Below are 26,538 nucleotides of genomic sequence, written 5' to 3'. Positions count from 1 at the left end.
ACATTAATATTATATTCTGTCTTCAGATTTGATCAAAATGAATCACTTCACACTTATCTGGGTTAAATTCCATCTGCCACTTCTCAGCTCAGATCTGCATCCTGTCTCATAGTTTTTCATTCAACCACATTTTTAGATTGACAATTCCAGGTCCTGCTGAGTGAAAAATATTTGCTACTCTGCCTTGGAATATTTTCAGAATTGGGCCATTTGGCCCATCAAGTCTGCCATTCTATCATAGCTGATTTGTTATCGCACTCAACTTCATCATCCTGCCTTCTTCAGGTACAAGACATATGAAATATTTCCAAATCTTTACCCTTGAATTGTTAACCCGTTTACCAAAGGATTTTTAAAAAATCTGTCCCTTTATTTTAAACCTCCCTTTTCCCAGGAAGAACTGTCTTAACCTTTTCAACCTTTCCTTAATTGAAATTGCTGGTACACTTCCTAATTTTTTTTTTCTGATGATGTGGATGGAATTGTTTTCAGTAATGTGGCCGAGGGTCAACATTAGCACATTGAAGAATGGAGAGTTTTTGCTTTTAACCTCTGTTGTTAGGAGGAACTTGGCAGGTGTTGCTTCAAAGTGACCATCACTGCGAATGGAAGTGAACTTTGACCATCGGCCCACAGAATATGTAAATTCACAAATGTCCATAATAATAACTCCTCACTACTGTGGGTATCATTTAAAGTGTTGTGAGAGTCTGTACCAGCACCAGCCACTCACAATGTGTTCCACATCCTGATAAAGCTCTACGTGAAAAAGTTAATCCTCAGATCCCTTCTAAACCTTTCTCCTTACTTAATATCTGTACCCTCTAATTTTAGATATCACTGCTTCAGAGAAAAAAATTCCTACAGTCTACCCTATGTCTTTCATAAAGTCATAGAGTGTGAAAGCACAGAAACAGGCCCTTTAGCCCATCTAGTCTGTGCTGAACTGTTACTCTGACTAGTTCTATCAACGTGCACCTGGACCATAGCCCACTAAACCCCTCCCATCCATCTACTTATCTGAATTTCTCTTAAATGTTGAAATTGAACCCACATCCACCACTTCTACTGGCAGCTCGTTCCACACTTGTACCACCCTCTGAGTGAAGAAGTTTCCTCCCAAGATCCCCTTAAATATTTTTGTGACACCCTTAACCTGCAACTACACCTGTGAGGACCACCACAGCAACCCTTTTTCATTCAAATCGTTCTAGTCTCTCCTCTTATTTGAAATGCTGCATCCCAGGCAACATCCTGATGAAATTTCATTGAACCAGTCATAACCTTGATGCTGTGACCAACAGTGTCTTCTGTAGGATATAGAGAATTACAGCACAATACAGGCCCTTTAGCTTATGATGTTGTGCCAACCTTTTAACATACTCTAAAATCAATCTAACCTTTCTCTGTACATGGTCCTCCACTTTTTTTCTATCATTCATGTGCATAATTAAGAATTTCTTAAATGTCCCAAATGTATTTGCCTCTGCCACCACCTCTGGCAGGGTGTTCCATGCACCCACCACTCTCTGTGTAACAATACCCAATGTAATTTTTATCAATCACCTTGAAATTATGCTCTCTGGAAAAAAGTCTTTGGATATCTTTGCTTCTTATCATCTTGTACACCACTATCAAGTCACCTCTCATCCTCCTTTGCTCCAAAGAGAAAAGCACTAGCTTGCTCAACCTATCTTCATAAGACATGCTCTCTAATCCAGGCAGCATCCTGGTAAATCTCTCTAAAACTTCAACATCCTTCCTATAATGAGGCAACCAGAACTGAACACAGTATTCTAAGTTTGGTCTAACCAAGGTTTTATAGAATAGCAGTATCACCTTCGGGCTCTTGAATGCCAACACAGCACATGCCTTCTTATCGATCCTATCAACTTGTATGACAGCTTTGAGAGATCTATGGATATGAAACTCAAAATCCCTCTTCCTCCACACTGACATAGGGTCAGAGAATGTGGAATCTTTGTGGGTGGAGTCAAGAAACTGCAAGGGTAAATTAAACCATTATGGGAATCATATATAAGCCTCCAAAGAGAAGCCAAAATGTGGGGTTCAGATTGCAAAGGGAGCCGAGAAAGGCATTAATAAGGGCCATGTCACAATTGTAATGGGGACCAATACACAAGGGGATATGGAAAATCAGGTTGGTGTCAGATCGTAAGAGAGGGAATTTGTTGAATGCTTACGAGATGGATTTGAGCAGCTTGATCTTGAGCCTACAAGGGGAAAGGCTATCTTAAATTGGGTGTTGTGTAATAACCTTGATTTTATTAGTCAGCTTAGGGGGCAATGATTGTGATATGATTGAATTCATACTGCAGTGTGAGAGGGAGATGCTTAAGTCAAATGCATCAGTATCGCAATGGAATAAAGGGAATTACAGAGGCATGAGAGAAGAGCTTGCCCAAGTGGATTGGAGGGAGATGCTGGCAGGGAAGACAGCAGAGCAGAGGTGACTGAAGTTTCTAGGAATAGTTTACAATGCATAGGTTAGATATGTTCCGCAGAAGAAATAGTTCACAAACAACAGGGCTAGGCAACCATGGCTGTCAAGGGAAGTTAAGGACTGCATAAAAGTTGAGGAAAGGGCATATAAGGAAGCAAAAGTGAGTGGGAAGTTGGATAATTGGGAAGCTTTTAAAATCCAACAAAAGGCAACTAAAAAAGCTATAAGAAGTGAAATGATGAAATATGAAGGCAAACTAGCCGATAATATAAAGCAGGATACTAAAAGTTTTTTTACAGTTATATAAAGAATAAAGGGAGGTGAGAGTTGATATTGGACCACTAAAAAATGATGCTGCTGAGGTAGTAATGAGGGACAAAGAAATGGCAGATGAACTTAATGGGTACTTTGCTTCACTCTTTACTGTGAAAGACACAAGCCATATGGCAGAGGTCAGTGGGTGTCAGGGAACAGGAGTAACTGCCATTACTATCACTAAGGAAAAAGTGTTAGACAAACTGAAAGGTCTTAAGGTGAATAAGTCACCTGGGCCAGATGGACTACATCCCAGAGTCCTGAGAGAGGTTACTGAAGAAATAACAGATGCATTGGTCATGATCTTTCAAGAATCACTTGATTCTGGCATGGTCCTGGAGGAAAGGAAGATTGCAAATGTCACTCTTTAAGAAGGAAAGAAGATAAACAAGAGGAAATTACAGGCCAATTAACCTCAGTGGTTGGGAATCTATCATTAAGGATGAAGTTTCGAGGTACTCTGAGTCTAATAATAACATAAGTACAATTCAGCATGGTTTCTCTAAAGGGAAATCTTGCCTGGCATTGATTGGCACCTGATTAGTTCCAATGGTTTAGACGGGGCAGCATTTGTTAAGTGCGTCCAGGACAGATTCCTGTCACAGTATGTTGACAGGCTGACTGGAGAATGCCATACTAGATCTAGTATTAGGTAACGAACCAGACCAGGTCACAGATCTCTCAGTGGGTGAGCATCTGGGGGACAGTGACCACCACTTCCTGGCCTTTAACATTATCATGGAAAAGGATAGAATCAGAGAGGACAGGAAAATTTTTAATTGGGGAAGGGCAAATTATGAGGCTATAAGGCTAGAACTTGTGGGTGGAATTGGGATGATGTTTTTGCAGGGAAATGTACTATGGACATGTGGTCGATGTTTAGGGATCTCTTGCAGGATGTTAGGGATAAATTTGTCCAGGTGAGGAAGATAAAGAATGTTAGGGTGAAGGAACCATGGGTGACAGGTGAGGTGGAGAATCTAGTCAGACGGAAGAAGGCAGCATACGTGAGGTTTAGGAAGCAAGGATCAGATGAGTCTATTGAGGAATACAGCGTGGCAAGAAAGGAGCTGGAAGGGGCTGAGGAGAGCAAGAAGGGGGCATGAGAAGGCCTTGGTGAGTAGGGTAAAGGAAAACCCCAAGGCATTCCAGTGTAGCTTTCTCTGTGTTTTTTTTTACGTAGTTCAGTCTAGTTTTTGTACTGTGTCATGTAACACCATGGTCCTGAAATACGTTGTTTCATTTTTACTATGTACTGTACCAGCAGTTATGGTCGAAATGACAATAAAAGTGACTTGACTTGACTTGAATTATGTGAAGAACAAAAGGTTAATAGGAGAGAAGATAGGACCGATTAGAGATAAAGAAGATGTGAAGATGTGCCAGGAGGCTGTGGAAGTGAGCGAGGTCCTCAATGAATACTTCTCTTCGGTATTCACTAATGAGAGGGAACTTGATGACAGTGAGGACAATATGAGTGAGGTTGATGTTTTGGAGCATGTTGATATTAAGGGAGAAGAGGTGCTGGAGTTGTTAAAATACATTAAGATGGATAAGTCCCTGGAGCCTGACAGAATATTCCCCAGGCTGCTCCACGAGGCAAGGGAAAAGATTGCTGAGCCTCTGGCTAGGATCTTTATGTCCTCGTTGTCCATGGGAATGGTACCAGAGGACTGGAGGGAGGGGAATGTTGTCCCCTTGTTCAAAATAGGTAGTAGGGATAGTCCAGGTAATTATAGACCAGTGAACCTTAAGTCTGTGGTGGGAAAGCTGTTGGAAAAGATTCTTAGAGATAGAATCTATGACAATAGACAATAGACATTAGGTGCAGGAGTAGGCCATTTAGCCCTTCTAGCCAGCACCGCCATTCACTGTGATCATGGCTGATCATACACAATCAGTACCCCGTTCCTGGCCTCTTCCCATATCCCTTGACCCCACTATCTATAAGAGCTCTATCTAACTCTCTCTTGAATGCATCCAGAGACTTGGCCTCCACTGCCTTCTGGGGCAGAGCATTCCACATATCCACCACTCTCTGGGTGAAAAATTTTTTCCGCATCTCTGTTCTAAATGGCCTACCCCTTATTCTTAAACTGTGGCCTCTAGTTCTAAACTCACCCATCAGCGGGAACATGCTCCCTGCCTCCAGCATGTCCAATCCCTTAATAATCTTATGTTTCAATCAGATCCCCTCTCATCCTTCTAAATTCCAGTGTATACAAGCCCAGTCGCTCCAATCTTTCAACATATGACAGTCCCGCCATTCCGGGAATTAACCTTGTGAACCTATGCTGCACTCCCTCAATAGCAAGAATGTCCTTCCTCAAATTTGGCGACCAAAACTGCACACAATACTCCAGGTGGGGTCTCACCAGGGCCCTGTACAGCTGCAGAAGGACCTCTTTATTCCTATACTCAATTCCTCTTGTTATAAAGGCCAGCATGCCATTAACTTTCTTCACTGCCTGCTGTACCTGCATGCTTGCTTTCATTGACTGATGTACAAGAACACCTAGATCTTGTTGTACTTCCCCTTTTCCTAACTTGACTCCATTTAGATAGTAATCTGCCTTCCTGTTCTTGCCACCAAAGTGGATAACCTCACATTTATCCACATTAAACTGCATCAGCCATACATTTGCCCACTCACCCAACCTGTCCAAGTCACCCTTCATTCTCATAACATCCTCCTGACATTTCACACTGCCACCCAGCTTTGTGTCATCAGCAGATTTGCTAATGTTACTTTTAATCCCTTCATCTAAATCATTAATGTATATTGTAAACAGCTGCGGTCCCAGCACCGAACCTTGCAGTTCCCCACTGGTCACTGCCTGCTGTTCCGAAAGGGACAGCTCTTTGCTACTCTTTGTTTCCTGTCAGCCAGCCAATTTTCAATGCATGTCAGTACTCTGCCCCCAATACCATGTGCCCTAATTTTGCCCACTAATCTCCTATGTGGGACTTTATCAAAAGCTTTCTGGAAGTCCAGGTACACTACATCCACTGGCTCTCCCTTGTCCATTTTCATAGTTACATCCTCAAAAAACTCCAGAAGATTAGTCAAGCATGATTTTCCCTTCATAAATCCATGCTGACTCGGACTGATCCTTCTACTGCTATCCAAATGTGTCGTAATTTCCTCTTTTATAATTGACTCCAGCATCTTTCCCACCACTGACGTCAGGCTAATCGGTCTATAATTCCCTGTTTTCTCTCTCCCTCCTTTCTTGAAAAGTGGGACAACATTAGCCACCCTCCAATCAGCAGGAACTGTTCCTGAATCTATAGAAATCCACAATTTCTAGAGCCACCTCTTTAAGTACCCTGGGATGCAGACCATCAGGTCTTGGGGACTTATCAGCCTTCAGACTCAACTGTCTATCCAACACCGTTTCTTGCCTAATATAAATTTCCTTCAGTTCATCCTTTACCCTAGCTCCTTTGGCCACTATTACATCTGGGAGATTGTTTGTGTCTTCCCTAGTGAAGACAGATCCAAAGTACCTGTTCAACTCGTCTGCCATTTCCTTGTTCCCCATAATAAATTCACCCGTTTCTGTCTTCAATGGCCCAATTTTGGTCTTAAATATTTTTTTGCTATTCACATACCTAAAAAAGCTTTTACTATCCTCCTTTATATTCTTGGCTAGTTTACCTTCATACCTCATTTTTTCTTGGCATATTGCCTTTTTTGTTATCTTCTGTTGCTCTTTTAAAAGCTTCCCAGTCCTTCGGTTTCCCACTCATCTTTGCTATGTTATACTTCTTCTCTTTTATTTTTATACTGCCCTTTACTTCCCTCGTCAGCCACAGCCGCCCCTTACTCCCCTTAGGATCTTTCTTCCTCTTTGGAATGAACCGATCCTGCACCTTCTGCATTATTCCCAGAAATACCTGCCATTGTTGTTCCACTGTCTTCCCTGCTAGGATATTGTTCCATTGAACTTTGGCCAGCTCCTCCCTCATAGCTCCATAGTTCCCTTTGTTCAACTGTAATACTGACACATCCGATTTTCCCTTCTCCTTCTCAAATTGTAGGTTAAAACATATCATATTATGGTCACTACCTCCTAATGGTTCCTTTACCTCGAGGTCCCTGATCAAATCTGGTTCATTGCACAACACTAAATCTAGAATTGCCTTCTCCCTGGTAAGCTCCAGTACAAGCTGTTCTAAGAATCCATCTCGGAGGCACTCCACAAACTCCCTTTCTTGGGGTCCAGTACCATTCTGATTCTCCCAGTCTACCTGCATGTTGAAATCCCCCATGACAACTCTATCATTACCTTTGCGACATGCCAATTTTAACTTTTCATTCAACTTACACCCTACATCCAGATTGCTGCTTGGGGGCCTGTAGATAACTCCCATTAGGGTCTTTCTACCCTTAAAATTTCTCAGTTCTATCCATACTGACTCTACATCCCCTGATTCTATGCCCCCCATCGTAAGGGACTGAATATCATTCCTCACCAACAGAGCCACCCCACCCCCTCTGCCAGTCAGTCTGTCCTTTCGATAAGATGTATATCCTTGAATATTCATTTCCCAGGCCCTGTCCGCTTGAATTGTGGGATGTTATTCCCACAACATCGTACTTGCCAATTTCCAACTGAGCCTCAAGCTCATCTACTTTATTCCTTATACTTCGTGCATTCATATATAATACTTTTAATTTGTTACTCCCCTCTCCTTTCATATCAATTCCTATTTCACTTGGCCATACTGTATGATCTCTTCTTGAGTTTTCTACTCCATTGATTCTGTTGTCCTTTTTAACTTTTCTTATTTTCACTTTCCCTTTAACTCCATCCTTATAATTCCAGTTCATGCCCTCCCCCCCAACTACATCCGTGTTGCAGTGGCAAACCTGTCTGCCAGAATGCTGGTCCCTCGCCTATTAAGGTGCAACTCATCCCTTTTGTACAATTCATCCCTACCCCAAAACAGATCCCAGTGGTCCAAGAATGTAAATCATTGCTTCCTGCACCAGTTCCTCAGCCACACATTCAGATCCATTATCTCCCTGTTCCTGCCCTCTCCAGCACGAGGAACTGGAAGCAAACCAGAGATAACACCCTGGAAGTCCTGCTTTTCAGCCTTCTTCCGAGTTCTCTGAAGTCCCGCTGCAGAATGTCCTTCCTCTTCTTCCTGATGTCATTTGTGCCGACATGCACTACCACCTCCGGCTGTTCACCTTCACCCTTGAGGATTCCCTGCAATCGGTCCGTGATGTCCTGGATCCTAGCACCAGGGAGGCAACACACCATCCTTAAATCTCGCCTGTTGCCGCAGAAACCCCTTTCCGTACCTCTTACTATGGAGTCCCCTACTACCACGGCTCTTCCTGATGTCTGACTCATCGGCTCTGCTTCTGCACCAATTTTCGGCTCGCAGACCTGTCCGCCTCTCAGACTGGCAGTATCTTCTGTCCTGACAGCTTCCAAGAGGGTGAACCTGTTTACGAGAGGTACATCCCCTGGGGTCTCCTGTACTTCAAGCATCCTTTCCTTCCTCATCATTGCCCCCTTTCTCTCTTCCGGTATCCTCGGTGTAACGACCTCACTGTAGGTCCTGTCCAGTTCTTTCTTCAGTGCTGCAACATGCTCCTTCAGAAGCTCAATCTGGACACACTTTCCACAGCTGTAGCAGCTGGGGGCACCATCAGTGTCCCTGACCTCCCACATCATGCACGTAGCACACTGAATCAGCTTAGCGGTTATGTCTTCACCCTCTCCAGTTGTGCCTGGCGTAGTCTCCTCCCTCAGCCTCCTCGCCGAAGACTCTCGAGCCAAAGACTAGCACTTTTCACACCAGGCACTTCCCTCGACCAGGGCATTGCCATAGGCATAAATGCTTATGGGCATTTAGAGAATCATGGTCTGATCAGGGACAGTCAGCATAGCTTTGTGAAAAGCAGATCCTGATAGAGTTCTTTGAGGAGGTGACTAGGCATATAGATGAGGGTAGTGCAGTGGATATGATAAACATGGAGTTTAGTAAGGCATTTGACAAGATTCCACACGGTAGGCTTATTCAGAAAGTCAGAAGGCATGGGATCCAGTGAAGTTTGGCCAGGTAGCTTCAGAATTGGCTTGCCTGCAGAAAACAGAGGGTCATGGTGGAGGGAGTACATTCAGATTGGAGGGTTGTGACTGGTGGTGTCCCACAAGGATCGGTTCTGGGACCTCTACTTTTCGTAATTTTTATTAACGACCTGGATGTGGGGGTAGAAGGGTGGGTTGGCAAGTTTGCAGACGACACAAAGGTTGGTGGTGGTGTGGATAGTGTAGAGGATTGTTGAAGATTGCAGAGAGACATTGATAGGATGAAGAAGTGGGCTGAGAAGTGGCAGATGGCGTTCAACCCGGAGAAGTGTGAGGTGGTACACTTTGGAAGGACAAACTGCAAGGCAGAGTACAAAGTAAATGGCAAGATACTTGGTAGTGTGGAGAAGCAGAGGGATCTGGGGGTACTTGTTCACAGATCCCTGAAAGTTGCCTCACAGGTAGATAGGGTAGTTAAGAAAGCTTATGGAGTGTCAGCTTTCATAAGTCGAGGGATAAAGTTTAAGAGTCGTGAGGTAATGATGCAGCTCTATGAAACTCTGGTTAGGCCACACTTGAAGTACTATGTCCAGTTCTGGTCGCCTCACTATAGGAAGGAAGTGGAAGCATTGGAAAGGGTACAGAGGAGATTTACCAGGATGCTGCCTGGTTTAGAGAGTATGGATTATGATCAGAGATTAAGGGAGCTAGGAGGGCTTTACTCTCTGGAGAGAAGGAGGATGAGAGGAGACACAATAGAGGTATACAAGATATTAAGAGGAATAGATAGAGTGGACAAACAGCGCCTCTTTCCCAGGGCACCACTGCTCAGTACAAGAGGACATGGCTTTAAGGTAAGGGGAGAAAAGTTCAAGGGGGATATTAGAGGAAGGTTTTTTACTCCAGAGTGGTTGGTACGTGGAATGAACTGCCTGAGTCAGTGGTGGAGGCAGATACACTGGTGAAATTTAAGAGACTACTAGACAGGTATATGGAGGAATTTAAGGTGGAGGGTTATATGGGATGCAGGGTTTAAGGTTCGGCACAAATTTGTGGGCCAAAGGGCCAGTACTGTGCTGCATTGTTCTGTGTTCTAAATCTGTTAGAGTTCTTTGAGAAAGTAACAAGGAGGGTGGACAAAGAAGAAGCAGTGGATGTCATTTACTTGGTTTTTCAGAAGGCATTTGATAAGGTGCCACACAAGGCTGCTTAACACGATCAAGTCCTGTGGTGTTACAGGAAAGATGCCGGCATGGATACAGGAATGTCTGTCAGGCAGGAGGTAACGAGTGGGAATAAAAGGCCTTTTCTGGTTGGCTGCCAGTGACTAGTGGTGTTCCTCAAGGAGGGGATGATGGCTTTGTGGCAGTTTGCGGATGATACAAAGATAGGTGGAGGGGCAGGTAGTGGTGAGGAAGCTGAGGCAGCAGGACTTAGACAAATTGGAAGTATTGACAAAAAAGTAGCAGATGGAATACAGTGTTGGGAAATGTATAATATTGCATTTTGGTAAAAGGAACAATTGTGCAGTCTGTTATCTAAATGGAGAGAAAATTCAAACATCAGAGATGTAGAGGGATTTAGGAGTCCTTGTGCAAGACTCCCAGAAGGTTAATTCACAGGTCGAATCTGTGGTAAATGCAATGTTGGCATTTATTTCAAGGGAAATAGAATATAGAAACAAGGAGATAATGTTGAGCCTTTATAAGACACTAGTCAGGCTGCACTTGGAGTATTGTCAACAGTTTTGGGCCCCTTTTCTCAGAAAGGATGTGTTGTCATTGGAGAGAGTCCAGAGGAGGTTCATGATGATGATTCCAGGAATGAAAGGGTTAACATATGAGGAGTGTTTGGCAGCTTTGGGCCTGTACTCACTGGATTTTGAAGAATGCGGGGGATCTCACTGCAACCTGCTGAAGGTTGAAAGGACTAGATAGGGTAGATGTGGAGAGGATGTTTCCAATGGTGAGGGTATCCAGAACTAGAGGGCACAGCCTCAAAATTGAGGGGTGATCTTTTAGAACAGAAGTAAGGAGGGATTTTTTTAGACAAAGAGTGGTGAATCTGTGGAATGCTCTGCCACAGACTGCGGTGGAGGCCAAGTGCATGCGTATATGGTGAGAGGGCAGGTGTAGGGGTTGAATGGGATCCGGATCAGCCATGATGAAATGGCGGAGTGGACTCAATGGGCTGAATGGCCTAATTATGTCTTATGGTCTTATAGTCTAATCCTGCCTTTAATCCTGCATTTTGCCTTCAAATTCAACCTTCCAAAGTGAATCACTTCACCCTCTTCTGGGTTGAACTCTATCTGCCACTTCTCAGCTCAGCTCTGTATCCTGTCAGTGTCCCATTGTAATCTATGGCAACCTTCTACATTATCCACCTTCATGTCAAACTTACTAACCTACCTAAGTTATTTATAAAAAGCAAAAACAGATGGACTCCCAGAACAGATCCCTGCAGAACACTGCAGGTTATTGATTTCGAATCAGAATCTCTCCATCTGCAACCACCCTTTGCTTTCTATTGTCAAGCCAATTCTGAATCCACACAACCAAGTTTCCCTGGGTCCCGTGCCTGCTGACTCTCTGAATGAGCTTACCATGGAGAACCCTCTCAAACACCTTAGTAAAATCCTTAAACGCCACATCCTTCATTATTGAGTTTTGTCACATTGTCAAAAAATTTGTCAGCCTTGTGAAGCCACCATGAGACAAAGCAATCATACTAACCTTTTCTAAATGCTCATAAAATCCTGACTCTATGAATCTCCAATAATTTGCCCACCACTGAATTAAGATTCAATAGTCTTCATTTCCCAGATATTCCAATTTCCTTTCTTAAACAAAGAAATAACATTTGCCACTCTCCAATCATTTGGCTTTCCCCGTGTGTGCAGTGAGGATGCACAGATCATTGCCAAAGGCGCAGTAATGGCTTCCCTTGTTTCTGGTAGTAACCTAGTATATGTCCTATTTGATCCTTCAAACTTAAATATCTCAGTGATTTTTCAAAAGATGGTATAAGCTGTTTGGGTTGGGGAGTCTGGGATGGGAAAATGGAGATGTTTTGTGCTATAGCCATTGATATATTTAGACTTCAATAAATAACCCCACACGTGTTTGAGTGCCTCTGAACTTGGACCAGAGCTAACCATCACCGGTGCTTCTGGTCTTGTGGGCTGCCTCCATCTAAGGGAAGGTGAAGTATCCTCACTCTGCTGAAGAAACAAATCTGGAATGAGGATTCCATAAAAGCTTTGATTTGGTGTCTGTTGAAGATGGTCAGAACACAGCTGAATGTTAGTATTTGCACCATTAACATAATCACTGGATGCTTACAGTGCCTTTACTATTCCTGTAATAGACGAGTTTCTTACCAAACAGTGGAGGTACCCAATTGAACTGCATGGAATTGGAAAGTATGGAAATGATTCCTACAGGATTTTTTGTGTCAAAGAATGGAAGGAGGTAAGAGTTAAAATTATTTTTTATATATGAATAAACTTCCAGAATCAACTTGTGCAGGGTTGCTGAAAAGAGAATATGTGTCCACATTGAATTGGCAGAGCAGAGCAGGCCAATGACAACACTGTTTACATTTCTCTTTATTCTCAAAATGCCCTATTTTATCTCAGTTTGTCAGCATCCTTTTTTATATTAGTGGTTCCTTGATTTTCATGGAGGAAGAGCCAGATTGATAGAAACAGAAAACATACAACACAATATAGGCCCTTCGGCCCACAAAGCTGTGGCGAACATGTCCTTACTTTAGAACTCCCTAGGCTTTACCCTTAGCTCTCTATTTTTCTAAGCTACATGTAGATAGATAGATAGATAGATACTTTATTCATCCCCATGGGGAAATTCAACTTTTTTCCAATGTCCCATACACTTGTTGTAGCAAAACTAATTACATACAATACTTAACTCAGTAAAAAATATGATATGCATCTAAATCACTATCTCAAAAAGCATTAATAATAGCTTTTAAAAAGTTCTTAAGTCCTGGCGGTAGAATTGTAAAGCCTAATGGCATTGGGGAGTATTGACCTCTTCATCCTGTCTGAGGAGCATTGCATCGATAGTAACCTGTCGCTGAAACTGCTTCTCTGTCTCTGGATGGTGCTATGTAGAGGATGTTCAGAGTTATCCATAATTGACCGTAGCCTACTCAGCGCCCTTCGCTCAGCTACCGATGTTAAACTCTCCAGTACTTTGCCCACGACAGAGCCCGCCTTCCTTACCAGCTTATTAAGACGTGAGGCATCCCTCTTCTTAATGCTTCCTCCCCAACACGCCACCACAAAGAAGAGGGCGCTCTCCACAACTGACCTATAGAACATCTTCAGCATCTCACTACAGACATTGAATGATGCCAACCTTCTTAGGAAGTACAGTCGACTCTGTGCCTTCCTGCACAAGGCATCTGTGTTGGCAGTCCAGTCTAGCTTCTCGTCTAACTGTACTCCCAGATACTTGTAGGTCTTAACCTGCTCCACACATTCTCCATTAATGATCACTGGCTCCATATGAGGCCTAGATCTCCTAAAGTCCACCACCATCTCCTTGGTCTTGGTGATATTGAGACGCAGGTAGTTTGAGTTGCACCATATCACAAAGTCCTGTATCAGTTTCCTATACTCCTCCTCCTGTCCATTCCTGACACACCCCACTATGGCCGTGTCATCAGCGAACTTCTGCACATGGCAGGACTCCGAGTTATATTGGAAGTCTGATGTGTACAGGGTGAACAGGACCGGAGAGAGTACGGTTCCCTGCGGCGCCCCTGTGCTGCTGACCACCGTGTCAGACCTACAGTCTCCCAACCGCACATACTGAGGTCTATCTGTCAAGTAGTCCACTATCCAATCCACCATGTGAGAGTCTACTCCCATCTCCGTTAGTTTGTGCCTTAAGATCTTGGGCTGGATGGTGTTAAAGGCACTAGAGAAGTCAAGGAATGTAATCCTCACAGCACAACTGACCCCATCTAGGTGAGAGAGTGATTTGTGCAGCAAATACGTGATAGCATCCTCCACTCCCACCTTCTCCTTATACGCAAACTGAAGAGGATCCTGGGCGTGCCTGGTTTGTGGCCTCAGATTCTGTATTATCAGCCGCTCCATGGTCTTCATCACGTGCGACGTCAAGGCAACGGGTCTGAAGTCATTCAACTCCTTTGGTTGTGGTTTCTTCGGTACCGGGACAATACAGGATGTTTTCCACTGTCTGGGTACTCTTCTCTGCTCCAGGCTCATGTTGAAGATGCGCTGTAGTGGTTCTCCCAGCTCAGTCGCACAGGCCCTCAGTAATCGTGGGGAAACTCCATCCGGTCCAGCCGCCTTGCTGGTACAGATCTTCCTCAGTTGACCTTCCACCTGTGCAGCCGTAATCCTGGGCGTGGGCAAGGTCTCCTGTGAGTGGCTATTTTCCTGTGAGGGAAGTAAGCCTGGTGTGGATTTCTGCGGTGAGGATGAGATTGAGCTGTCGAACCTGTTGAAGAAGTTGTTCAGCTGGTTCGCTTTCTCCACATCTCCACTTATGCTCGCCCCCCGCTTTGCACCGCGTCCGGTGATGATCTTCATCCCATCCCACACCTCCTTCATGCTTTTTTTCTGCAGCTTTTGTTCTAGCTTCCTCCTATACTGCTCCTTTGCCCCCCTTATCTGTACTCTGAGTTCCTTCTGAACTCTTTTAAGCTCCAACCGATCACCATCTTTAAAGGCCCTCTTCTTCTGGTTTAGGAGGCCTTTGATGTGACTAGTGATCCAGGGCTTATTATTGGGATAGCAGCGAACAGTTCTAACAGGGACAACTGCATCCACACAAAAGTTAATATAGTCCGTTGTGCATTCAGTGACCTCCTCACTGGAGCCCCCCTTGCAGTACATCCCAGTTAGTAGTACCGAAGCAGTCTCTCAGGGCCTGTTCAGCTTCAGGAGTCCACTTCCTAAAAGAGCGTGTGGTAGTGGGATGCCTCATCACAATTGATTTATATCTGGGCTGTAACAAAACCAGGTTGTGATCAGCTTTCCCCAATGAAGGCAGTGGGGATGCACTATATGCCTCCTCTACGTTTGCATACAGTAGGTCAATAGTCCTATTACCCCTGGTGTAGCAATCCACGTACTGGGAGAAAGCAGGTAGTGTCTTGTCCAAAGTCACATGGTTGAAGTCCCCTATAATTATCACCAGTGCCTCAGGGTGCTGTGTCTGAAGCCTAGCAACAGCGGAGCCTGTAGCCATCCAGGAGTCTCTTAAAAGACCCTATTGTTTCCGCCTCCACCACCAACACATGGCAGCCTATTCTATGCACTCACTACTGTCTGCGTAAGAAAACTTACACCTGATATCTCCTCTCTACCTGCTTCCAAGCACCTGAAAACTATGCCCCCTCGTGCTAGCCATTTCAGCCCTGGGGAAAAGCCTCTGACTATCCACACGATCAATGCCTCTCAATATCTTGTACACCTCTATCAGGTCACCTTTCATCCTCTGTCGCTCTAAGGAGAATAGGCCGAGTTCACTCAACCTATTCTTATAAGGAATGCTCCCCAATCCAGGAAACATCCTTGTAAATCTCCTCTGCACCCTTTCTATGGTTTCCACATCCTTCCTATAGCGAGGGGCCCAGAATTGAGCACAGTACTCCAAGTGGGGTCTGACCAGGGTCCTATATAGCTGCAACATTACCTCTTGGCTCTTAAACTTAATCCCACGATTGAAGAAGGCCAATGCACCATACGCCTTCTTAACTACAGGGTCAACCGTAGCAGCTTTGAGCATCCTATGGACTCGGACCCCAAGATCCCTCTGATCCTCCACACTGCCAAGAGTCTTACCATTAATATTATATTCTGCCATCATATTTGACCTACCAAAATGAACCACCTCACACTTATCTGGGTTGAACTCCATTTGCCACTTCTCAGCCCAGTTTTGCATCCTATCAATGTCCCGTTGTAACCTCTGACAGCCCTCCACACTATCCACAACACCCCCAACCTTTGTGTCATCCAAATGACTTCAAAGTGATTAATTGCTGGTTAGTTTTATCACTGATAGTTATAACCTCACAGCCCAAACTCTGGAGATGTGTAACAGCTTAGTTTGTGTTCCTTTTGCTGTGATAAAGGAACAGCCAAAAAGGATTGCTACTCATGTCCTTTCTTGGACTTCACGTATGACAGTATAAAGATTTACTGAACTTACCTGATGAGATTACAATTGGATTGATAAATGAAACAGGGACCCCTTCCTCACAAACTCATAGGACTCCTGCTTTTCAACTATTTAAAATCAAACCAGTTACTTCAGGAAAACACTGTAAAACCTAATGACAGATATTCAATCATTGACTTTGGAAACTATAGTTCTTCCTTGTTGAAAATAATGAAGACCTGCCTCAGAGTCCTCCCTCAGTACTCTGTGTAATGGGACTTCTGCACTCACTGCAGGGCCAGCACTCTGTCATGACTCTTTCCTACCCTATGCAAATTCATAACAAAATTATCAATGGAGTGGTGCTACAGATAGGACACTCTCAAGCTAGGCCAAGACATAGAGTCCTAGAGCACTACAGCACAGAAACAGGTCCTTTGGCCCAGCTAGTCTGTGCCGAGCAATTGAACTGCCGACTCCCATCGATCTGCACCCACACCATAGCCCTCCATACTCCTTTCCATCTGTGTATCTATCCAGACTTCTCTTAAATGTTGAAATAGAAATCGCATACACCACTTGTGCTGGCAGCTCATTTCACACTCTCGCCATCCTCTTGAGTCAAGAAGTTTCTCTTAATGCTCCCCTTAAATATTTCACCTTCCATCCTTAATGCATGACCTGCAGTTGTAGTTTCACCAAACCTCAGTCAAAAAAGCTTGCGAAAAGACATCCCACCCTGAGAAAACTCATTTCAGGGAGGTAGCACCATCAATTTGCGGGAAACTCCTGGAACTTCCGGGAGAGGTGGGATGTCTGCAATAGATTAGCTCCTTAGCAGCTAGCCAGCTAGTTTAAATAAAGTTAGCTATGCTAATGAACGAATGACACCTGTTAAACTCACCTCAACATATCTTTTGCATTTTAACCCACCATGGGCAATAGAAAAGTCACTGTTGCAAACAGTGCAGCGAGCAACACTTTCATTATATTTGATCTCCCTCTCCGTCTCCCTCTCCACCTCCCCCCTGCTCCTGCCCTCCCCCTCCTCCTCGCCCTCAAAAAATTTGATTTCCAGGATATTGTATATAATTTGCGGGCATCAGGGAGCCGCTATCAATTTGCAGAAGACTCCCGGAACTTCTGGGAGAGGTGGGATGTCTGTTACACTATCTGTACCCTTATCAAATCTCTCCTCCTCCTCCTCCTACATTCTAGAGAATAATGTTCTAACTTATTCAACCTTTCCTATAACTCAGGTCTTCGAGTCCTGGCACTGCAATCTTATTTACATCTTTCTTGTAGGTAGGTGACCAAAATTGGACACAATATTCCAAAATCGTCTTAAACAATTTCATCTTAACAGGCTGCAGTCAGTGCGAGAGCACGTTCATTGGTGATGCAGCACAAGGTTTAAAAAGAGCTCAGATGTTTTTGGGATTTTCAGTGGGCTGCAGTCAACGTGAGAGGTTGCTTGTGGGTGACGTAGAACAAGGTTTAAAAAGAGCTTGTGTGCTTTCAAGACTTTTCGCAAGGGTGAACTCATAATGATCTATCAGACACTCGGCAGGGGCCAATAAAAAGAAGTGGTGTAAGCAGAGCAGCTATTGTGAGAGTGGGCAATGTTAGAGTGGTCAGGCTTTGGCTGAAGAGGGCCAGTGTTAGAGTGGTCAGGCTTTAGCTCGAAAGGCTGAGGCGAGTACAGGCTTAGACAAGCACAGGCGAAGTTTCTAGTAATTTTATTTGTTTGTCCGTACATAGCTAGTGTGCTGAGAATGGGTCTGGAGTTAGTGGTATGTTCCTGATAATTACAGGTGCATGAAGTGCATCTACCTGCAGCTCCTTACAGACCATGTTAAGAAGCTGGAGCTACAGCTTAATGACTTACAGTTCACACAGGAAGATGAGGTGATGGATCACCTCGAAGTTGCAGGAGGCAGGTACCAGGATGACTGTCAGGAGAGGGAAAAGAAATAGTTAGCCAGAGCAGAGCACCCCTGAGGCCAATCCCTCAATAATAAGTATACTGCTTTGGATACTGTTGGGGGGTGAATGACCTTTCGGGGGAAGCCACAGTGACCAAATCTCTGGCACTGAGCCTGGCTCTATGGCTCAGAAAGAAAGAGGAGTGCAATAATGTTTGGGCATTCCATAGTTAGAGAAACAGAAAGCAGGTTCTGTGGATGAGAAAGAGACACCTGGATGATATGTTTGCCTTCCAGGGGCCAAGGTCAGGGATATCTCAGATTGGGTCTGCAGTGTTCTAAAGGGAAAGTTGTGGTACATACTGGTACAAACAATATGGAGTACTGTGCAAAAGTCTTAGGCATATACAGCAGTCACGTACCCTGTGACCAGGTTAAGAACCAGCAGAAATGGAAAACACTTTGGAGTCTGGTATTATCATAAACTAATAGTGTTTATTATTAAACTAAGCAATACAGTACTATAAAATGCAAATGTATGAAACAGGTTAGTAATGATATATACAGAAGTGTGGAAATAGGAACCAAAAACCAGGCTCTTTCAGAGCTAGGGGTAAATGGATACAGTCGTACAATATGATGCAGAGTTCATTTCAGTTCAGGTCGAGGCAGTTATTTGAGTTTTGTTGGGGAGAGGGAGGGAGGGAGAGAGAGAGAATGAGAATGCTGTCGCCGTCGATCTTCCCGTTGTCTTCCTGTGGTGGTCACCAACTATGACCGTACCACGTACATCCGTTCTTCAGTGGTGGAACTGTCACCCAGGGAAGGGTGGACACACAAACAGTTCCCCACCGGTCGCACCTTCTCACACTGTGAGCCACTGAGCGATTTCCCCGAATCGATCCTCCAAAACCCCCCACCTTCACGTGGGTGCACAAAGCTCGTTCAGTGTCCTGTGGTGTGTCTGCCTGTGTCTTTGCAGACCTGCTTTTTATCTTCACATGCTGGACACCAGCTGTCCATCAACCAGCTCTGCCCTGCTGTCTCTGCAGGAATCTTAACAAGCAGGCAAAAAGTGTCATTGGAGCAAAGGTAAATAATCAGCCGAAGAACCATAACATTAAATCATGTGTCTCTCTCTCACATCTGCGCTGGACACCTCCCCCCCCCCCCCCCCCCCCTCAGTAGTAGCACAGGTCAATAGGGTCAATTCTGGACCCCATCTCAAACTTGGTTTGCTCATCACACAGCGGAATGCAAAAGTTTGGGCACCCCTGGTCAAAATTTCTGTTACTGTGAATAGTTAAGTGAGTAGAAGATGAACTGATCTCCAAAAGTCATAAAGTTAAAGATGAAACATTCTTTTCAACATTTTAAGCAAGATTAGTGTATTTGTTTTGTACAATTTTAGAGTGAAGAAAAGGAAAGGAGCACTATGCAAAAAGTTTGGGCACCCCAAGAGATTTGAGCTCTCAGATAACTTTTACCAAGGTCTCAGACGTTAATTAGCTTGTTAGGGCTATAACTTGTTCACAGTCATCGTTAAGAAAGGCCACGTGATGCAAATTTCAAAGCCTTATAAATACCCTAATTCCTCAAACCTTTTCCCAACAAACAGCAGCATGGGCTCCTCTAAGCAGCTGCCTAGCACTCTGAAAATTAAAATAAATGATGCCCACAAAGCAGGAGAAGGCTATAAAAAGATAGCAGAGTGTTTTCAGTTAGCCATTTCCTCAGTTTGTAATGTAATTAAGAAATGGCAGTTAACAGGAATGGTGGCGGTCAAGTTGAGGTCTGGAAGACCGAGAAAACTTTTCCGCTCATATGATTGCTAGAAAGGCAAATCAAAATCCCATTTGACCACAAAAGACCTTCAGGAAGATTTAGCAGACTCTGGAGTGGTGGTGCACTGTTCTACTGTGCAGCGACATCTGCACAAATATGACCTTCATGGATTAGTGATCAGAAGAAAATCTTTCCTGCATCCTCACCTCAAAATTCAGCATCAGAAGTTTTTGCAAAGGAACATCTAAACAAGCCTGGTGCATTTTGGAAACAAGTCCTGTGGACTGATGAAGTTAAAATAGAACTTTCTGGTTGCAATGAGCAAAGGTATGTTTGGAGAAAAAAGGGTACAGAATTTCATGAAAAGAACACTTCTCCAACTGTTAATCACGGGAGTGGATCGATCATGCTTGGGCTTGTGTTGCAGCCAGTGGCACAGAGAACATTTCACTGTTAGAGGGAAGAATGAATTCAATTAAATACCAGCAAATTCTGGAAGCAAACATCACACTGTCTGTAAAAAAAAAAAAAAAAAAAAAAAAAAAAAAAAAAAGCTGAAGATGAAGAGAGGATGGCTTCTACAACAGGATAATGATCCTAAACACAACTCAAAATCCTCAAGTGACGCAAGTTAAAGGTTTTGCCATGGCCCTCACAGACTCCCGATCTAAACGTCATCGAAAATCTGTGGATAGACCTCAAAAGAGCAGTGCATTCAAGACAGCCCAAGAATCTCACAGAACTGGAAGCCTTTTGCAAGGAAGAATGGGCGAAAATCCCCCAAACAAGAATTGAAAGACTCTTAGCTGGCTACAGAAATCATTTACAAGCTATGATACTTGCCAAAGGGGATGTTACTAAGTACTGACCATGCAGGGTGCCCAAACTTTTGCTTCGGGCCTTTTTCCTTTTTTGTTATTTTGAAACTGTAAAAGATGGAAATAAAAAAAGTAATCTTGCTCAAGATATTAAAGAAATGTGTCATCTTTAACTTTATTCCTTTTGGAAATCAGGTCATCTTTTACTCGCTTAGCTATTCACAGTAACAGAAATTTTGACCAGGTGTGCCCAAACTTTTGCATGCCACTGTATGCATAGTACTGTATTTTTCATCATGGAGCAGAAAGTGAGTACGTAAATCTGGTGCGAACAAAGGACATTGGGAATGTTAGTTGCTGAAGTTATTTGCTATATGTGCTAACCCCCAAAAAAAGCTCTGACAAATGGAGAAAAGATTTTCACTTAGAGGGTGAAGTGAGCCTGGAATTTATTGTCTGAAAGGGTAAAAGAGCAGAAACACTCACCATATAGAACAATATTTGGATGTCTCTGTGAGCTTCCATGGGGTTAATATCACATAAAGGATGAAAAGTGGGATTATGCTGGTAGCCCTTGCATAGATAATATGGGCCAAATGCACCTTACACCTGGGTCATAGCTTCTTTTGCAATTTAAAAGTAGATGAAGGAAGTTCTTACTCTGTCCATCTGTCTGAAAGTTGTGAGTCATTGCAAGAACATGTGGTGAGTTTTGGGGCAGTTCTGATTGTGAACACATTCTATTCTCACTGGTATTTTCCAGGTACAGCCTCAGGATCACAAACTCAACAAATACTGGAAGTGGCTTTGGGACAACCAAGAAATGCTGGGTCTTTCCTAGAAGACAGTGATACAGTGGATACACATGCAGTGTGCTGAAAGGTGTTCTGTCCTGATACTTCCAAAGTGAAGTTTGATCAGTAGTGCAGCCTGAATGTGGAACAAATCTTACAACTCCTCCTGTGTTCCTTTAACACTTCACTTCCCCTCATAGTGCAGGAAGTGGTACAAAACGTCAGTTAGCGCAGTTTTAACTGGCGAGTTAGAACATTTAAAAATGTACTGCAATTAGCCCCAACCACCCTTAGACAGGTTTCTGATAGGCCTATAAGAAAATCAGCATTGTAAACATTAGGTTGAATAATAAGTAGACCTAATATTAAATGCAAACTACTGTATATTAGCAACATGCTACATGAAGTCACAGCAAATCACCATTTTTTTGATTAAGTTTGCTATCACTATTGCATTAATATTGCTGAAGTATTATGTTTATTGACCTTGGACTTGAATGATCAACTAAATATCCGGATTTGTCAATATCTGTAGGAATCTTGCAAATTCCAGTGATATTGCATCTTATCTTTCAACACTCAAACAGTTGTCATCTGTTATTTTTTAAGTGGTACTGAAAGGACAAATATCATTCAGAACATTTTAAGGAAATATTACTTTGGGTACATACATTCAGCAAGGTATCAGGTTATACGTGGAATTATACGTAGTATAATTAACCTACTTACAAATGAGAAAATGTTTTAGTGGATGCCATTTCTTTGCCATTGTCCTTATCCCGGTCAATTTTATAATTTTTTAGTGGTCATTAGCTGTTAACTGAATAAGTACGATAAAAGCAAGTACCCTGTTTCATGTTAGAACACAGGCTATATCCAGAGAATATTAAAATCAGTTAGGAAGACCATGAGATGGCAGACTTGCTTGCCATCTGTATTGCTGGGTTTTTTTTCAGTATTGGTGAAGCACTCTTCTTCCTCTGTTGCTTGATTAAATGTTCTTTTGGCAAATTTAGAGAATTCCAGGATTATCATGCCCTAAATTCTTTTTACAGTGTGGTGGACCTACCTACTGGCATATTCCTCCATCTGAATACTAACCACTTCATCTAATATTATGTAATTCCAGTTACACAGTAACAATACATTTGTCATGGAATTTTGATGACAAGCCTGAAGATTGAGGTTTCTACGGTAACTTTGTTTCCAAGGGACAGCAGTGAAACTTTGTAATTGTGCCTGTGCTGAATTTGTCATTATGTGGAATAGAAATGATTTTTAAAGTTTTATATTTGTTCCATTGTTGAATAAAATATAAAGAACAGCCAATTAATTTGTTAATTGTTGACATTGTTCCTGAGAAGGCTAAACGGCATTGATCTGGAGAAGCAAACACGAGGAAATCTGCAGATGCTGGAAATTCAAGCAACACACACAAAATGCTGGTGGAACGCAGCAGGCCAGGCAGCATCTATAGGGAGAAGCACTGTCAACGTCTCGGCCCGAAACATCGACAGTGCTTCTCCCTATAGATGCTGCCTGGCCTGCTGCGTTCCACCAGCATTTTGCGTGTGTTGCTTGATCTGGAGAATATGTTTCTCTTGTGGGTCAGTCTAGAAACAGGGGCACTGCTTCAAATCAAGGAAGCAGTGCTTTTGACTATTTCTAAGATGGTGATTATTCGTTGATAAACTGGAGGCAGGGGTTAAAAGGTGACCAGACGTAGACAGGAATGTGGAGCTTGAGTTATAACTTTGTCAGGCATGATCAGAAGACCATAGACATAGGAGCAGAATTAGGCCATTTGGCAACACCATTCCATCATGGCTGATTTATTTTCCTTCCCAACCCCATTCACCTGCCTTCTCTCAATAATTTTTGGTGCCCTTCCTAATCAAGAACCTATCAATATCCACTTTAAATATATCCAATTACTTGACCTCCACAGCCATCCGTGGCAATGAATTCCAGAGATTCACCAACGTCTGGCTGTGTGGGTTTGCTACCATTTTTATTCCAAGATAGTCCATTTGAAAATGTTAGCAAGCTTCAAGTTGACGTGAAACTATAAAGCTAGGTACCAGTGTGGATTGTAGGGAGAATGTAGTAGGGACTTTGGGGAAGCTATGTGAATTAAAAGTTGTGGACTTGTAGAAAAAAGCAGAGTAATAGTGAGGCATTGAAAGGGTGTTAATGTTCCAAGGGATCAGGATATCCTGTATGTGGATCATTTAACATTGATGAACCGGTACAACAAGGAATTAGGGTGGCAAATAGTGACATAAGGATTTGAGTACAAGAGCAACGACATTTTTTTTCTTGGTATTAACATTTATTTTAAAACAAATTTTGCTGAACCAATACCACAATACTTTGTAAATCAAGTACCTTTATATCTGTAGAACATTATAAAATTTAATTCAAACCATTGACTACATTTGTACTTTTTTTTAAACATACAAACAGGTTCAGAACTTGTTGAACTAGAATAGAAATTACATACAAAGGACCATCAAATACATCCAAATAGTACTATGCAAATACAAAAACTGATACTGGTCTTAAAATATACTTCAGTTTGGTACAGTCCATAAATGCAAATGCATGACTTGCACAAAGAACAAAGAATCTGCTTGGAAGTTGAGGTGTGCTTGCTGCCAGAATCTTAAATATCCACCTTCACCTTCCTCCACGACCTCTGAAGCCACGTCCTCCTCCTCCACTACCTCTGCCTCCTTTGAAAGAACCAGCTCTACCGCCGCCCCCACCTCCACCTCGGAAACCACATCCACCTCGACCTCCACCACGAGCTCCCCTCACCTGACCTCTTGCACCAGGTGGTCGTGGCAAAAAATCGCTGCAGCGGGAGTAGTTTTGCTGGATCAATGTAAAACTTCTGTGGTTGCTTAAAGGAACTGGCACTCATGTTCTCTGATAACGTAACGGAAAAATAAAAATTTCTAAGCTGTCCGAATATTTCATCAACTTTCCCGATTTGTTCTTTGTTTTCCAAGTACACTGGCGTGTTGAAATAAGAGACTTTATTTTCTTCTGAGGTGCACTTGCAAATAATGTCGTCTTCACACGGATGCATGAAATGTCCCAGTTCTACTACTCTCTCAGAGGGCCCCTGATCAAATGTTCTATTGAAGTTTCCTCGCCCACCACCGCGGTATCCACCGAAGCCTCCACCTCTTCCACCACCTCTGCCCCCACGGAAAGACATTTCAATCCAATATTTACCTCTGTTGGGAGTGTTGGATCCGTTCGATTCGGTTTAATTCCGACTATACTCCAATCACAGTGGACCTTATGTGACTACGCTTGAAATGTTACGTAAAGGTCTGGTCTCCCTCGTCTATGGAAATGTATGTTTATGTTGGGGTGAGTGGAATGGAGTGTCACTGAACTCAGTCAGAGTCGCAGAAAAGTACAGCACAAGAACAAGCCCTTCAGCCCATCTAGACAATAGCAGAACATTTAAACTACTCAGTCCTATCGACTTACACCTGTACCTTAGCCCTCCATACCCGTCATCTGTGTACCTATCCAAACTTATCTTAAATGTTGAAATGGAGTTCGACTGCACCACTTGCTCTGGCAGCTCGTTCCACACTCTCACGACCCTCTGAGTGAAAAAGTTTCCCCTCATGCTCCCCTTAAACTTTCCACCTCTCACCATTAACTCATGACCTTGAGTTGTAGTCCCACCCAACATAAGTGGAAAAAGTCTTGTTTGTGATTTCCCCTATCTATACCCCTCATAAATTTGTATACCTATATCAAATCTCCTTTCAATCTTCTACTTCCAACGAATCAAATCCTAACCTATTCAGAATCATAATCAGGTTTATTATCACCGGCATGTGACGCGAAATTTGTTAACTTAGCAGCAGCAGTTCAATTCAATACAGAATCTAGCAGAGAGACAGAAAAATAATAATAAATATAATATAAATAAACAAGTAAAGCTATTCAATATATGCATATTGAATAGATTATTTTAAATGTGCAAAAACAGAAATACTATATATTTTTAGAAAAGTGAGGTAGTGTCCAAAGCTTCAATGTCCATTTAGGAATCGGCTGGCAGAGGGGAAGAAGCTGTTCCTGAATCACTGAGTGTGTGCCTTCAGGCTTCTGTATATAACCACATAACAATTACAGCATGAAAACAGGCCATCTTGGCCTTTCTAGTCCATGCTGAACGGTTATCTCCTACCTGGTGGTAACAGTGAGCAAAAGGGCATGCCCTGGGTGCTGGAGGTCCTTAATAATGGATGCTGCCTTTCTGAGACACTGGTCCCTAAAGATGTCTTGGGTACTTTGTAGGCTAGTGCCCAAGATGGAGCTGACGAGATTTACAACCTTCTGCAGCTTCTTTCAGTCGTATGCAGTAGCCCCTCCATACCAGACCGTGATGCAGCCTGTCAGAATGCTCTCCATGGTACAACTATAGAAGTTTCTGAGTGTATTTGTTGACATGCCAAATCGCTTCAAACTCCTAATAAAGTATAGCTGCTGTCTTGCCTTTATGACTACATTGATATGTTGGGACCAGGTTAGATCCTCAGAGATCTTGACACCCAGTAATTTGAAGCTGCTCACTCTCTCCACTTATGATCCCTCTATGAGGATTGGTACATGCTCCTTCGTCTTACCCTTCCGAAGTCCACAATCAGCTCTTTTGTCTTATTGACATTGAGTGACAGGTTATTGCTGCAGCATCATTCTAATTGGCATATCTCACTCCTGTACGCCCTCTCGTCACCACCTGAGATTCTACCAACAATGGTTGTATCGTCAGCAAATTTGTAGATGGTATTTGAGCTATGCCTAGCCACACAGTCACATGTATACACAGAGTAGAGCAATCTTTCCTTCAATCCTTGCAAATGCTTGGAAATTTTCTCTGTACTCTTTCAACCTTATTTACATCTTTCCTGTGGGATGGTGACCAAAACTGCACACAATACTCCAAATTAGGTATCACCAATGTCTTATAAAACTTCAATGTAACATCCCATCTCCTGTACTCAATACTTTGATTTATGAAGGCCAATGTGTCAAAAGATTTCTTTGCAACCCTATCTACCACTTTCAATGAACTATGAATCTGTATTCTCAGATCCCTTTGTTCTACCACACTCCTTAGTGCCCTACCATTCACTGTGTAAGACCTACCCAGGTTGGCCCTACCACAGTGCAACACCTCACA

The 26,538-nt window shown here is 43.1% G+C and overlaps 2 protein-coding genes across 5 annotated transcripts in view; one reads left to right on the top strand and one right to left on the bottom strand.

The window, feature by feature from the left end:
- mbd4 (methyl-CpG binding domain protein 4) overlaps window positions 1–22,649 on the top strand; it is a 38,256-nt gene extending 15,607 nt beyond the window's left edge. For 3 of the 4 annotated variants that reach the window (XM_073072607.1, XM_073072610.1, XM_073072609.1), the window contains 2 exons: window positions 12,202–12,305; window positions 21,290–22,649. In XM_073072607.1, coding sequence (XP_072928708.1) covers window positions 12,202–12,305; window positions 21,290–21,367 — 182 coding nt within the window. In that variant the 3' untranslated portion in view covers window positions 21,368–22,649. The remainder of the gene's footprint in view (window positions 1–12,201; window positions 12,306–21,289) is intronic. The other variant, XM_073072608.1, reaches the window with a different exon arrangement.
- A 1,073-nt stretch (window positions 22,650–23,722) lies between these two features.
- LOC140741976 (H/ACA ribonucleoprotein complex subunit 1-like) lies at window positions 23,723–24,599 on the bottom strand. The gene is given in 2 exon segments (XM_073072612.1): window positions 23,723–24,173; window positions 24,175–24,599. Coding segments are annotated over 2 exon segments (546 nt in total). The 5' UTR covers window positions 24,547–24,599; the 3' UTR covers window positions 23,723–23,999.
- Between the last annotated feature and the right edge of the window lie 1,939 nt (window positions 24,600–26,538).

The sequence above is a fragment of the Hemitrygon akajei genome, chromosome 19 (assembly GCF_048418815.1).
Source record: "Hemitrygon akajei chromosome 19, sHemAka1.3, whole genome shotgun sequence".
Classification (NCBI taxonomy): Eukaryota; Metazoa; Chordata; class Chondrichthyes; order Myliobatiformes; family Dasyatidae; genus Hemitrygon; species Hemitrygon akajei.
Note: the sequence above shows the minus strand (reverse complement) of the source record. Positions and strands in the feature narration are given on the sequence as shown.